The sequence below is a fragment of the Sparus aurata genome, chromosome 3, assembly GCF_900880675.1.
Source record: "Sparus aurata chromosome 3, fSpaAur1.1, whole genome shotgun sequence".
Taxonomy (NCBI): Eukaryota; Metazoa; Chordata; class Actinopteri; order Spariformes; family Sparidae; genus Sparus; species Sparus aurata.
In genome coordinates, this window is record NC_044189.1 from 27,597,680 (window position 1) to 27,612,470 (window position 14,791).

At 44.0% G+C, this 14,791-nt stretch overlaps 1 protein-coding gene across 1 annotated transcript; it reads left to right on the forward strand.

The window, feature by feature from the left end:
- The first annotated feature begins 305 nt into the window (after nucleotides 1-305).
- Nucleotides 306-3,914, forward strand: LOC115578921 (trophoblast glycoprotein-like). Its single transcript, XM_030412275.1, has 2 exons — nucleotides 306-994; nucleotides 1,305-3,914. Exons 1-2 carry the CDS (start codon nucleotides 741-743, stop codon nucleotides 2,155-2,157), a joined length of 1,107 nt encoding a protein of 368 aa, XP_030268135.1. The 5' UTR covers nucleotides 306-740; the 3' UTR covers nucleotides 2,158-3,914.
- The last annotated feature ends 10,877 nt before the right edge of the window (nucleotides 3,915-14,791 follow it).

Below are 14,791 nucleotides of genomic sequence, written 5' to 3' on the forward strand. Positions count from 1 at the left end.
AACCGAAAACTCACTAACAAAATTCACACTGAAGTTATTCCAGTCAAAAGCATTTGTCATAAAGCCTCCACTGTAATACATAACATAGGGCAAAACACCAGAAAAATACAGGATGTTAATATTAAACTCTGCCCTGATGGGAATGTTAATAATGAATTTTTCTGCAATACAATAATAAAACAACTCCAGATTTCCATATCCACATCTGGGCTCAGGTGTAAGGGACTGCAATATTGGCCAATATCGTTGATGCCATGTGATTATATTTGGCTGCAACGTGAGAAACGGTACATGAAGAAGAAGAAGAAGATGAAGAAGAGGAGGAAGAGGGGCTGCGAGCACTTTCTCCTCCTCATCCCTCTCTCCTGCCTGTTGTGTGTCCTCGAGCCGGAGAGGAAGATCTCGCCGATCCGGACAGGGAGCAGGCAGGAGAGAAGCCCCTCCCCTCAGATCATCAACACAAGGCGATGGTCCTTTCTTAACTTCATTGTTGCAGAAGAAGCGACGCCCCGCTTCGCCTCGGCCGAGGATCAAACACCCCCTCTGATCAGCTCGACCCCCAGTTCTGTTCTCATGGAAATCAGAGCCTGCCTCCCGGCCACACTTTCTGCTCAGATGCAAAGTTGAAGTGCATTCCCAGCCGGGACGGCAGATGATAATGATGTCTTGAAGGGAGCTGATCGTATCGTTTATTCCCTTTTCCGTGTTTCTGTTTTCGCCCGCGCACTTTTCTTGCCAACATGCTGGATTTGGCGCAGCGCATTGTTCTCTGCGCGCTGCTCGGCTCCGTTTACGCGTCGTGTCCTCCGCGCTGCGAGTGCTCGGAGGCGGCTCACACCGTGAAGTGCGTCTCGAGAGACCTGCGGAGTGTCCCGACCGGCATCCCCGGATACACCAGGAATCTGTTTATAACTGGGAACCAGATCAGTCGGATCGGCCCGGAGTCTTTTAAAGGGCTGGAGAATGTGACCAACCTTTCTCTGAGCAATAACAGGTAAGACTCTCCTGGGACTTACTGACATTATTGTCAATGTGATGCAAACTAATAATTCCCTTTCAGATAGTCTGAAGAACAGTTTGTCTCAAAAGTAAAGTACTGTTTTGTCATCAGTTGGTTAGCTAAGCAGATTTCAGGATTTTGGTCATGTGAATCTGGGTCATTGCAGGCTATCAAGGTTAATTCCGATGACAACCAATTTCAGTTTTATTTTAGTTTGGATCCAAATGTTCCTGCCTCACTTTCGTTTGCTCTTATTTGTGATTTGAAAGTAAAAAATGATCTGGATGGATCTCCTCAAATACAGAATCTCGGAGGTGGAATCCAACTCCTTTGCCGGACTCCGCAACCTTCGCTCTCTGGACCTGAGCAACAACCAGCTGGCGGTCATCCACCCGGAGGCCTTCACCGTGCAGAACCAGTCCCTGCGGGAGCTCAACCTGAGCCGAGCCCTCTACAACCACTCCTCGGTGATGGACTTGGCCAGCTCTCTCCGTTGGAGCTCCCTGGGGACCCTGAGGGGACTGGACCTCTCCGACAACGGTCTCATCTATTTACCCTCGCGCATCTTCTCCCACCTGACCAGCCTGCAGCGGCTCCAGCTTTCAAACAACTCCCTGGTGTCTATCCACAACTCCACCCTCTCAGGCTTGGAGCGCCTGGAGGAGCTCGACCTGACCCTCAACGCCCTCAAGACGGTGTCAGAGGAGGGCCTGCAAGAGCTGGACTCGCTACCGGACACTACACTTCTTCTTCTTGGGGAGAACCCGTTCACGTGCAAGTGTGGAATCGAGCCTTTTGCTCTGTGGCTCAACAGGTCACAGGGACGCATCAGAGACGCCGAGGACCTCATGTGCGCCTTCCCGGTCAGCATGAGGAACACGTCCATGCTCGCCGTGGGCACGTTGACTCTGGGGTGCCACCAGAGGAACGCAGGGGCCGACATTGCCTTGCAGACCTCTTACGTCTTCCTGGGCATAGTCCTGGGCTTCGTTGGCCTCATCTTCCTTTTCGTACTTTATCTCAACCGCAAGGGCATCAAGAAGCGGATCTACGACATGCGTGACGCCTGCAGGGAGGTGTGGGAGGGCTACCACTACCGCTTTGAGATCGACTCCGGCCCCAGGTTATCACAGGTCTCATCGAGCGGTGACATGTGAGCGGACAATCACCTCTGGGGTGTTTTCTAATGAAGCCGATTCTTTTCTAATGCATTTATCAGTAGAAAAAGTGTAAAAATTGTACAGATTTGTCTGTAAATATATACATATGATAGAGATAATTGTCATTCTGCCTTTGTTGATAAAAGCATGCACTGCCCATCTTACTTCATTGCGTAACTATTACTGCTCTTTTCATACAGAATCCCAATACAGTATCTCAGATTTGTGTGTTCTCTGGAGTCAAGCGGACTTGAATGTTGTAAAGTTCACTATATTCTTGCCGGCTCACAGCCAAGTGCCTAAAGTCAGTTAGGTATTATTTCATAATCAGTAGATGTCTGAGATGAACTCGCATTCCACACGGCACATTCGTTGTCCTGCTTCAGATCTTCTCAATATTTAGCTCACGAAGAAGCAACAAAATGCTGCAATAAAGTCCCGACACTACACAAACAAACCTCTGGGAATTGAAAGCACAATCACTCATTCATCTTTGAACCATTTCAAGCCCTTTGGTCCCTCCGTCAGTCAGCCCCCGGGGTGCCACAGAGGAATTAAGCCCCCAAAGCCTTTTTTTAAAGCCCTCCTAAATTCACCACTCTACTCCTCTTTGGCTGTCGGATTGGAAGGGGGGGGGGGGGGGGGACAATTCAGAGCAGACCAGCGGAAATCTCAAAGCCCCCTCTCTTTTTTTTCTTCCTGAAATGTTGCTTTGTTTCAACTCCTTGAGTTTTATTGTCAAAATGATGAGAACCAGTCGCGGGCTGAGGCCGCTGAAAGCAATCTCCCTCCCTCCTTAAAGACAACAGCCGCTCCGGAGGCTCTTTGAAGGAAAAGTCTGGCACTCCACGTTTTTCTGCTTAGGGGATTTTTTTTTTCTTCCAATGATAAGATACAGATGATTCTAAAACACCAGCTACATTGTTTCATTCAGCAGTTCGCTGTGACCAGTTGAGAGTTGACCCTTGTGGAAAAGAAAGAAAGAATACGCTTTTATCCCAAAGGTTTTTCTGCACCTTTTATCCCTTTACAATTGGATTTGTGCAAAGACAATTGTCTTTTTTTAGTGGAGGATGTTTTCGAAGAGCAATTCCTAAAAGGTCCCACGAGGAACTTTTTGCGGGGTTGATTTTGGCGCATCATACCACCAGACTACAGAGCTGCTGTAAGACTCCTCACTACACCCTCAGGACTTAATACTTTTGACCATATGACTTCATTGTCAGAATCCGACCTGGTGTTAACTATAATAACTGTTCAGAAATAGCCACTCTTCTCGCCGATGGTTTGTTTGCTTACGGAGCTCATATACAGGGATCAAAATGTCATAAACGGTTTTAAAAAAAAAACTTGTAGTATGTTAAAATAACTCTGAAATCCAGAGGTGTATCTCAGATACTGTTTTTCCTCAGTCAAGTCCCCAGCCTCACATTTCACATGCACGTTTAAATTGAATTAAATCATAACCTGCATGTATGCACACAGACAGAGAGTGGGGGGGGGGGGGTGTAGGTGGCAACCTGCCATTCCTTAAAGTGTTTATTGCCCAAATTGCTAGCTCTCTGCGTATGTGGAATGAGGGAGCGAAGGCCTGGAGTTAACACAAACAACCCATCATTGTTCGTAGCCGAAGTAGCATCTTCACTCCTATCAAGATGTTTGCCGAGCTCCTCTGATAGCGATCCAGACATGTTTATAACGGAGAGCCATTTTACTGCATGTGTTATGACAAAAATAAAGCTTTAAAGAAGTCACGATGTCTGTATGCTCATTTGGCGCAAATGCAATCTTGTGTGTCTTGAAAGAGCAGAAAAATGAATGCACTCATAACGTCGGGGAGACTGTAGATATCATTTCACCGAGCTGCAGAACCACATTAAGCGGGGCATTTACTCGCTGAGGGGAAAACAATTGAGGCTCGTACGCCGACACAAAGGCTGGCTCGGACGGCGAGACGTCTGAAATAAGCTTTGTTTTCCAGCGCAGAAAGATGCCTTGTGATACTCATCCTCTTTCTGTCTTCACAGACGCCCATTATGCCGCCGCGTAATAGGATTCACTCACGATGACAAAGTCGGGCTCTCTGATCCGGCCATTGTTAAAGTGTCATCATTCTTAATAACTGCCCGTGAAAGAAAATCTCAGGAGAAGTTTTCATCTGCCATTACACAATGTGTCACAACCCGGGCACCACGCCGGCCACGGGTTATTGGTGTCAGTTAGCGTAACGGAGAGAGGAAAGATTATCCGCCGCGTGTCATTACTTCCGTTTTCACTCATTAAAGTGTGGATTAGGAGCCGTGCCTTTTTTGTCTTTTTATGAGTCTGCCTGTTTGAAAAATATATGGTGTGTTTGCCATAGGCTGTGCAAGATTGCCTCAGCAGGAATGCGATGAAAACGAGAGGAACCCTACAAATACAGCCAGACGTTCTCCATTACTCCCGGTGCAAAAGAGAAGCTTGTTAAAAAACTGAAGAAATTGCTCCAATTACAGAGTTCTCCCAGGCTGTACACTGTATCTTTGATTAAAAGATCACATTTTTATCTCAGCTTTGCTTGCCATGTCTTGTATTCCCACAAGCCATTTGTTAGACCACTGAGGAAGCAGTTTATAAAACTTTTAACAACTTTATGTCGCAGTATGTACAGCATGTGGTTCTGGCTGTTTGAAAAGGCAAAATACATACTTGAAGTATTTCTTTTCACTTTTTGAGAGAGTTCCTCTGGAGCACAGCAGGCCTCCCTATTTTATACGCCTCCTGTCTCCGGGAACATCTTGGCGCCATTACATGGGTTTAATGGCCATGATAGGGAATATGCCTTAAAAGTGAACACCACATCTGTGAGGAATTGAACATGTTAAAAAGAGACCACAACAGTCAGCAGCATGACGACAGAGACAAAGTGGCATCTACCCCCCTCCACTGGCATGGTATGACAAACACAGCTGTCTCTCTCTCAGCCATGGACACATGTCATCATTTACATTTGCCATCACCGAGTACTACACAGTCATCTGATACATTCTGCTTAACATTTGGTTTACCCCCCTTTTAATAACCGAAGCATGCACAGGATAGTGAAACATAGTCCAGTATCCCGTATCTTCCTTTTCCTTCTTTAACAATGAACTTATTTGAGATCAATGAATCCATTCGAACAGTTTCCTGTAGGCTGCCTATACATCATGTCAAAATGGTATGGTCAGTAAAGGTGGCGACCAAACCGCAGAAGTGGTTCCAGCGGGGAAGTAGCCATTGTTCTGCTGTTCTGCTTGATCAATGTTACTGCTTGCGCTCGGCCCCGCTCACCATTAAAGCCCACTGGCCCCCATTTATCATTTTCATAAAGGCTGGAGCTGACAGGCACTTAAGCACATGTATCACACACAGTACATGCACACACTTGTACATGAATTAAAGTATCTATACTCAGAATCTTAGTTACATTGCAAATTAAAATATATTTTGCTGAGAAACCAGAAACTTTGTTGTACTAACTAGGTCCAAATTCTAATGACCAAAAAGTGAATTCAACAATTCAAGAAGATAAAGTACAATATCTGTGTGAGCGAGCACTAAAAATAACTAACTAATGTCCCTTCACTTCAAACAGATCCACAGACATCCGACCATCCGCAGGGCCAGTATTTTGGGTCGGGTCGCTGGTCAGTCCAACCTGTGATTTCAGCACTCAGTACGTCATTGGGTCACACCACACGTTACCTAATGTTGTGATTCAAATCACTAGGCTGAAATACTGTGAGGGATGGGGTTACAGGAGGACTACTCATTGCTATAAGTTTTGACAGTCTGGCCATTTTCCTTCACCACAACTGTCTGGGGGCCATGACAAAAAGAGACAACTAATGCTAGCAAGCAGCTAAGACAACACTGAGTGTGCAGAAGATGTGATGACTCAGCAGGTGAAATAACACATTGTGTCTTTGTGAAAATCAGAGCTGACATTAGCAAAGTCAGCTAACTGGCTTCCGCTTCCTGAGTGGAAGCTAGTTAGCTCAGGTTGCTAGCTTCAGGTAGAAAGAGGAATGGGCTCCACACGGTGGGATGGGTTTAGTGTAATAAAGGACAATATATTCAATTGCTAACAGTCAACAGTCTAAACAACACCATGTGGGCTTGTTAAAAATGGAGAAAGAACATTAGAATCAGAGTTTGGTTATTCATTATTATGATGTGGTCCAAGAAACAAGTCAACTATCGAGAAAAGTGCTTTAAAGGAGAACTTCGGCCATTTTAAACCAATATCCCTGTTGATCGAGGTTAACCGAGTGCTTTCATTAGGAAAAATAAAGAGAATACTTGGCACAATATTTACCGAGTATCAGAACGGCAGCTAAAGCGAACCTATGGGGGCAGACATAACCGAAAGTGAAACTTGTCTGCCCCCATAGGTTCGCTTTAGCGGCTGTCCTGATATCTGGTCAATATTGGGCAAAAAATTCACATAATTTTTCCTACTTACAGCACTCGGTAACCTCGATCAACAGGGATATGAGTTAAAAATGGCCGAAGTTCTCCTTTAAGGCATGTCTTGCCACTCGGCAGTCATCTTGGCAACATCCCTGGGTAGTCATTTCATCTAAATGAATGGGGAGAGTACCAGAACTTCACTTTCAATGGTCACCCGATCATAAAAATTGTATGCATAGAATCACAGGTTATATGTGATGGAAAGGAAAGAAAAAAAACACTTCTAAATTTTGTTGACCTGCCCCAAAATAAATGTTTTTCTTTCTACAGGTTATCCTTCTACTAAGCATGTGCACAGTTTCACGCCACCACTTTCTTTTACAGCTCAATCCAGAGTGCTGTGATGTGCTGCTGTCCGCTCATCTCACCAGAACATTTAATGTCTACTGTTTGAATTAGCTCACTTTCCCAGGTAATCCTGTGCCTTAGCGTGATATCCTCCTCATCCATGCCTATTGGATGTCCACAGCCACACTTAATTGGTTCAATCAGTTCAAACAATTGCCCATTTGGGGTATATGTTTCCTGTTTTCAGCGCCATGATAAAGAAGATGATAGGCTTTTTGGGGGAAGGGGCAGGACATGTTACACACAACCTTCATCTCAGAGGTTACAGTCTTTTTCAGTCAAAATGCTTTGTTAGTGGTTTGTCTCCTCTCTAATAATGTCAATGGCTAGAGCAGCCTTGACAGCACAGCCCCAATAACCTTCCTGTCAAAAGTGTATTGAAGGAAAGTGAAATAAGAAATGTAACCGTGTGAAACACCAACTAACTGAGCTATGTACTGCACTGAAGACAGTCAGAATTAATGCCAAACATCATGGTGTTATAAACATGGATGTGTGGTGCATCAGTAGCCCTTTTTACACAGCGTCTCCGCATTATCTCCGGAGCGGTGGTTCGCCAATTCTCCGCCGATGGTGATTCACACAGAGCGAAGCATCTCCGCCGATCCGCCGCGTAATTCACACAGAAAGTCGGCACTGCGGCTCCTAAAGAGGCGTGATGGTACACGTCATGTTGATGACGCCGGTGTTTCCCAGGTGTTCCCCCTGTCAGTCTAAACCTAGACAGTTTATAATCATATGGATGCTGTTATAATGTGTAGTGATTGAGATCCCCACCCACCAAACATCCTGGAAAGTGACAAAGTTACGTTTTTCTCGCTAAATTACATAATTACATAATCACCATCAGTAAACAGGACGCTGTCTGACTCTGTCACTCGCGGGGACGGAGGGCGTTTTCTGGGGGAAAGTTCCCTGAAGTCTCGGTCTGGAGGGCTGACGGTCGCGGTGATTTATTTTCATCACAAACACTTCATGAGTTAAAGTTTTTGCCGGTGACAGATGCTGTTTTTCGGGCAGAAATGTGAGGAAGAGTCGGTAGGACAGGTGGGAGGGCAGACGCTTCTCCACGTACAGCTGTGGTATTTTTTTTCCTCATATAAGTTGCCAAAGACAGTTACAGTTACTACGTTACTTTTGTTCGGTCCTGTAACGTTGCTTTGTGGGACATTTCTCTGTATTTAGTTGAGCGAAGGACCTGTGCAGTTATCAGACTAGTCAGACCGACACGCCCTCGCTCTGCGCCTCCGGCTTATCCGTTCACACTTGGGCGGTTCACCAATAACGCGGCCCTGATACTAACTCCAGAGGCGGATCAGCGCCGGAGCGAACTTTCCCCCCTCTCCGCATCTGAAACTTTCACACTGAGGAGGGTGCGGAGAATTGGCGCAGGATCCCTGCATGCAAATGGCAGTATGAAAGAGGCTAGTGACTATGAATTGAGCAAAACAATTCGAATCTGCAAAGTGCTTCATAATTTCCAAGTCTTTATCACACTGAAGAAGTTGACTGCACATCTGCTCACAACACCAGCCCTAAAATGACTACGGGAGTCCACCCATGACAGTGTCACTCTGCCACAGGAAATACCCACCAAGAGGGACGTTTCCACAAATGTCCTAAATCATTTTTATCTTCCTTTGAAAAATAGAGACATCTGCATTAAAGCTGCAGTATCATTATAGTTGAAACTTTGCTGTGACAAAAAGTGAGGCGAAGCTAAATTTCAATTCGACTTTAATAAAAGCCACAATACAAATGGACTTGCTTTGCGTTTAATTGCATAATCTATCAGTTCCACTTGGGAAAACACACCACAGAGTTTGTACAACATGTATATGTTCACATGTCATAATGGGATTCTTTATGCTCTTGAAATTTAAACAAAAACCTCTTGGTGCACAACCGCAGTGGATCCCCAGACTCGCTGAAAATGAGAAACAAATGCTCTGAACAAAGTCCTGCCTAGTATGAAAGACAGGCTCATGTAGGCCCTCCACCGCAACAATGCAGCTTTCCTCTGAAGTCTGCATGACCATGTCTCCATTGATCTTGAATTGACTACAACTGTAAACGGAGCAACGGCACAGCTCTGCCAGGGTTTATAGTCCCCCGCCTACACCCCCACGACTTCCCCTCCTCTGGGCCTCAGAGCCGAGAGTGTCCTGAAGCCTTGTTGTTGGCTCTGCTGTTCTCCAGCTGGCCACGAATCAGTCTGTAGATCCATGTGGCTTGTCTGAAGTTTTGTTTTGTTGTTGCTGTGGTTGTTTATAGGAGGATGAGGTTGGGGAATTTTCAATTAGAGAGACATATTTTCTTGTGCCTCAACTTGCCCAATTCTCTCAAACACTGAATGAGTCCGTGTAGCTGAGGCTCACATTTTGTCTGAAACGTAAAGAAAAGGTAAGACTTCTCTGCTTTTCACTGTCTCAATGGGAAGAAGGTTGGATGAAGATAAATGATTCACTGCTGTTCATTAAAGAGTCTCTGCTCTGGTCGTCTCAGAGAAAAGGAATAAGGCCCGTGTAGCTGGTTGATTATAAATGGCCTTGACCCGTTTTGAAGAAAGGAGGAGATACTCACAACTCCTGTGCTACTTCATCATCTACTTCATGCATCAATGACTTGGGTTGGAATTGAGCCGAGAGCTGGGCAAATACGATGGCCAACTGGAAAGTGGAGTCATTTGAAAACCCTTGGGATCAAACCCCCCTCAAGTGGACCCACAGTGGTTCATGTACAAAGACAACAACAATTTATTGCAGGCAGTGGATATTCTTCCATTTTTTAGAGAACACAGGGAACAACCCAATCACCAGAGTGACTGTATAATTCTGCAAACCATTGATAGGTTAAATTTCTTCATCTCCAATGATACATTGGTACATCTTATATGGATATGTAAAGCTTTGAATTTATTTAAAATGTCTATACATTTCAATTTCATGTTGTGACAACGTTGCGGTCAAAGTCTCATTAGGTCTTATCCCAAAAACCATTTGGTTAGGGTCAGGAAAACTTGGCTTAAAATAATGAACTAAAATACCTGTCCTGTTTGTTTTGGGTTTTTTTTTTTTTTCAGTTTTTTAATTTTATTTAACCATTTCTGCAAAAACGTGTCTATAAAGGGTCTTAACATCCTTTTAAAAGTATCCAGTTTCATTACCCTAAAGACAACTGCAAAATCTAAAGACGTCTCGTTAAATATCTGGTTTTGTTGCCACAAATTTGCCTACTGTAAGTCCCAGTTTCTTGTTAAATTTATTACGCTTTGTTGCCCCAGAGATGGCAGCAAAATAAATTCACTAAAGTCACAAAAATTACAGTTGAAGCACTCCCAAACAGTGGTCACTGGCTGATCTGGACATAATATGATCTATCTTGTAGAAATGTTGATATGACACAAATGAAATGTACAAATTTAATATATGGTGGTTTGCTAGATATTTACAATGCCAACATTATGTTCTTGCAACTGGGCTGCAGCTAATTACCAAGCAATAGTATTTTAACATGTTTCGGAGTTACTGTTTTGTCTTTCTGCCCAACAAATCAAACTTTCTTTTTCAGTCTCACCCCACGCATCAACCTTGTTTCTAGCTGCAGAGGGCAAATGTTAACAGCAAAAAGTCCCAATAAACTTACTGTGAGTTACCTGCCTAGACCCAAACCATAGATAATCACTTGGCAGTAGCTTTCAAATTTAGTGAAGCAACTAAACAACCAAATATTTTTCTCAGGAGATGGTGGAGACAAAAACAGAGCAAAAAGCAAGTGTATACTGGATTATTTTTACATATTAGGATGCCATAAACACTACTGCAAATTAATTCTAATATTGCTTCATTCGGATGTGTAAACATTCAACATGCTCACCACATTGCTGTTACAGGAGACAATTCTTTCTTTCTTTATTCATTTATTTTGGCCTGCACTTTGGTAGACATGGTTCCTATGCAACGAAGGTTTACAGCTTGAATTAAAAAAAATACTTTACCTCCAGAAAATGTGGTCTAGATAAAGTGTTGTAGTGATGACCTAAAGCTGTGTTCCTAGATCTCGGAATGATGACCAATACAACAATGAGACCGAAGTTGCACTGGAACGAGCTTCAGGACACTGTTTGTTGTAAACCAATGTGTGCAGAATGCAGCCTGTCAGATGATGAATCCTCGAGCTGCTGGTGGAATGTGTTAGGTGTGAACTCTCCATAGGTAGTTTGACCTCTCGCCTTCCTGGAGGGAGGAGACTTAAGCTCATTATTATTACCTTCATTATTTCAAATGCTGGACCAGATGCCGGAGCGGGAGGGGGCCCAGCGCGCCCAACGGGGACCTGAGGAACCTGATTGGTCGGAGAGAGAAGAGCGGTTTGGAGGCCAAAGGGTAGATTCTTCCGGAGATGAGACACCATCTGCTGACTGTCTTTCTCTGACTTTACATCATCTTGCTACATATAGGACTTTGAGGAGATGACCATTTCGCTCATTTCGGATGATGACACTGTCTTACACTTATATCCCATCATCTAGTCCCCCCAAACAAAATGTTAGTATAACAGTCTGGGAATCTGACAATGTTATTTTTCTTTTGTAAATAAATTGCTTTCAGTTAAACTGTTTATGAAACCTTGATCCCTCCTAATTCCAAGGTGAAGTCCAGCAGAGCATCCTTCCTTTGAGAGCTACTTTTTCGGACTGAGGTACCTTTATGACAGCTATTTTGCTGGCACAGCATATATGTAGCAGCTAGCAACTCCTTTAGAAGCTAATGCTAGAACAAAGCACACCCACAGCAGTAAGCATAAGCCTAACTAGCTGGCCAGTTATCATTTTTCAGACTGAGGTACGTTTATGGAGACTATATTGCTGGTACATGATATTTGTGGCAGCTAACTTGAACACAAAGCCCACCAACAGCAATGAGCATTAGCCTAACTTCCTGGCCAATTAGTGGACTTTTTTGGACTGAGGTACATACATTAGAGTTATTCTGCTGGTACACGCTTTATATAGCCGCTTAAGGAGTGTGTTAACGTCTACATACAGCGTGTACCAGCATATTAACTCTAACTATAGCAAAAAGCACACCAACAGCAGTCAGCATTAGCCTCACTGCAGGGCCAGTGAGCCTTTTATCGACTAAGGTACACTTGTGACGTGAACAAAGCACTCAGCCCCTGAGCCAAAGAACAGAGCCGTGGCGTCAGCAACAAACTCCATTCATGGCGAACAAACAAGGCACTGGTCATTTCCAACTGAGGTACATTTGGCATTGGCTAGTTCTCTCGTGGAAAATAAAACAGCTAAGAGAACGTGTGAACATAGCAAAGTAGCTGCTCACACACGTATCCCAGCTGGCCAGCAAGGCCACAGCACAGTCTGTCGGTGAAGTCAGCCGGGGCATGTTCGTATGTTTTGGGGGAGTGGCTTTGCAGTGAGGTCTGAAGAGAGGGGGTGATATATATATTTTTTTGGTCGGATACTTTCAAAATTTAGCCTGCTCTTACAAGATTTTCCAGCCTTACCAACTCTAGGTTTTAAAGAAAAAAAATGGCTTTGATGTTTTGTTCACAGCTTGCTTCCACTGCCCAAAAAGACAAGAAAGACCAAACATCGACTCTAATTGATCTTACTGGCAAGCCAAAACCTGATTCCTCCTCCATCAATACACTTGTAGTAATTTTATGTCCAGTTGAAATGAATGGGCTCAGGACCGCAGACAGGGTAGGGCAGTCAGAGACTATTGAGAGGTGAACAAACACATCATTAGATTTGGTCTTTCCACATGATACGCTGCCAAGAATTAAAATGTAAAATACATAAACTTTTGTTTAAAACATAAAAAAAAATATGAAATAACTTTACATACAGAGTTTAAATAAAAAACAGCATTTTAGAGATGTCAACAAAAGTTAGCATGCTAACCTGCTAGCCCTGGCTCGTCCTGTAACACGAGAGGCGAAAGTCTGATAGTATAGCCCTGAAAGTCTCAGCTGGGAGACGGAAAATGAAATCTTAAACAACAAAATAAACAAAACAAAAAGTCAAGAAAGGAGATATTTTACACCCATTAAACAGAAAAATACAAGTGTACACCATCTGTCTTTTACCAAGCTAAGACATAAGCTAAGGCTTAATTTCCTCTTTAACTCACTGTAAAACTCAACAAAACAGTCTTAGTTTGTCTTTCCACATCACCTCCTCTTTGTTCAAAAATTAATCTTTGATTCACGAGTGAGATGTGAATATATTCCAGGCAGCTTTCGGCAGATGTTTTGTCTTCCGTTGTGAGTACGCTCCTGTTAGCTAATAGGGCCACTCGGCTCAACGGCTAACAGTAGCTAGTCACTACAGCAAAGAGTATACTGAGCAGCGGTTAGCGGTTATGCTATGACTTTTGAGTCTTACAGAAAGTGTGGTCATATACACTCAACTTCCACTTGATCTAACAAGTCGAGTGGAGCCCGGCAACCTTGAGTTTGGAATATTTTATCTCAGATCTGTAACTGTATAGTAAAGAACTGTAGGCTTGTTGTGCACAGCAAGCTAAAATGGAGAGAAAAGGCTGTGTTTTTAGATTCAGGTGGCAAAGGTGACTGTGTTACTGACCCATCTCATGAATGCCCCCACACTCTGCATAGCTCTGCACATAAATTAGATGACAATGGTGTTTGCCTTCTCCTCCATCATACCTCTGTGCTGGTCCCTGCACAAACAGCTACACATTTATCTTAGCATGCAGAAAGCTCATGAGCAGAGTGGAACCTGACACGGGGTGACCTTTGCACCGAGCCCGGTCCCACTAAAGGCCACGCTCAAATGAGCGCTTCTTCCACTCGTCTGCAGATCGAACAGGGCAATTCCTTTGTTAAAGCAGCACAGATCAACATCATTAAGGCAGAACATGTGCACTTATGAGACATGATGCAGGCAGATTTTGAATTCAAATGAGAGAGATCATCCTCAAGGAGAAAAGCGGCGCCTGCTTTGATGAATAGATCCCGTTGTGATTTATGTCACCCTTGCATGTTTCGCGTAAGCTGTTTGAAAGCCTGCCTGTGTCATCACGAGCATTGTGGCCGATTCCGACGGAGAACTTTCGCTCGCTTTGACTTCTTGCTCATATGAATGTTGATAAGAGTAATGGAAAGAATTTAGAAAGGAGGAAACTGTTCCTAAAAAAAAATCCTCTGCGCTATTTCCTTTGACAGGAAATTGTGTCTTTGATCTAAGCCACCACACTCATCTGGTCATCGCATGCGAGGTGTCACTCCTTCCTACGACGGAGAGGAGGAAATTTGCTATTGCCGCTCTGGCACAAACACCCAAGTGTCTGAGAAATGAAAAATAAGATGGTAAATTTGAATAAATCTGGGTTTAAGAAGTTTAGCTGATGAGGGCATATGCAATAAGGGGAAAGTGGGACAGAGTGACGGATTCATTTGTCGTCCTTTTGTCTGCACTCGCATCCTGCTTCTGCTGGCACCAGGGGAGTGCCATTAATGAACACTATTGACCAAGCACAGTCTGAGACGAAGATTCACACCTGCCAGACTACCAGGGAGTGTGTCCTTAGTGTGCGTGTGTCACCTACACTGATAATGTAAGAGGTCGTTTTCACATTGAGCGTCCCACACGGTCCCAGATCAGTCAAACAGATGGAGGAGGCTGATGATATCACACAAATATGACATCATACATTTGGCTGATCGTTTCTCACAGTTGCATCTCTTATGATATAGATTGTGGTATTGGTATACGTGATTTAAACCCTGCAAGAAGGAGGTG

What these genes read in the sequence shown, in the direction of transcription:
- LOC115578921 (XM_030412275.1), top strand. Translation starts at nt 741, where the DNA reads ATGCTGGATTTGGCGCAGCGCATTGTTCTCTGCGCGCTGCTCGGCTCC. An exon ending in CTTTCTCTGAGCAATAACAG is followed by an intron (nt 995 to 1,304) that starts GTAAGACTCTCC and finishes CCTCAAATACAG; the next exon opens with AATCTCGGAGGTGGAATCCA.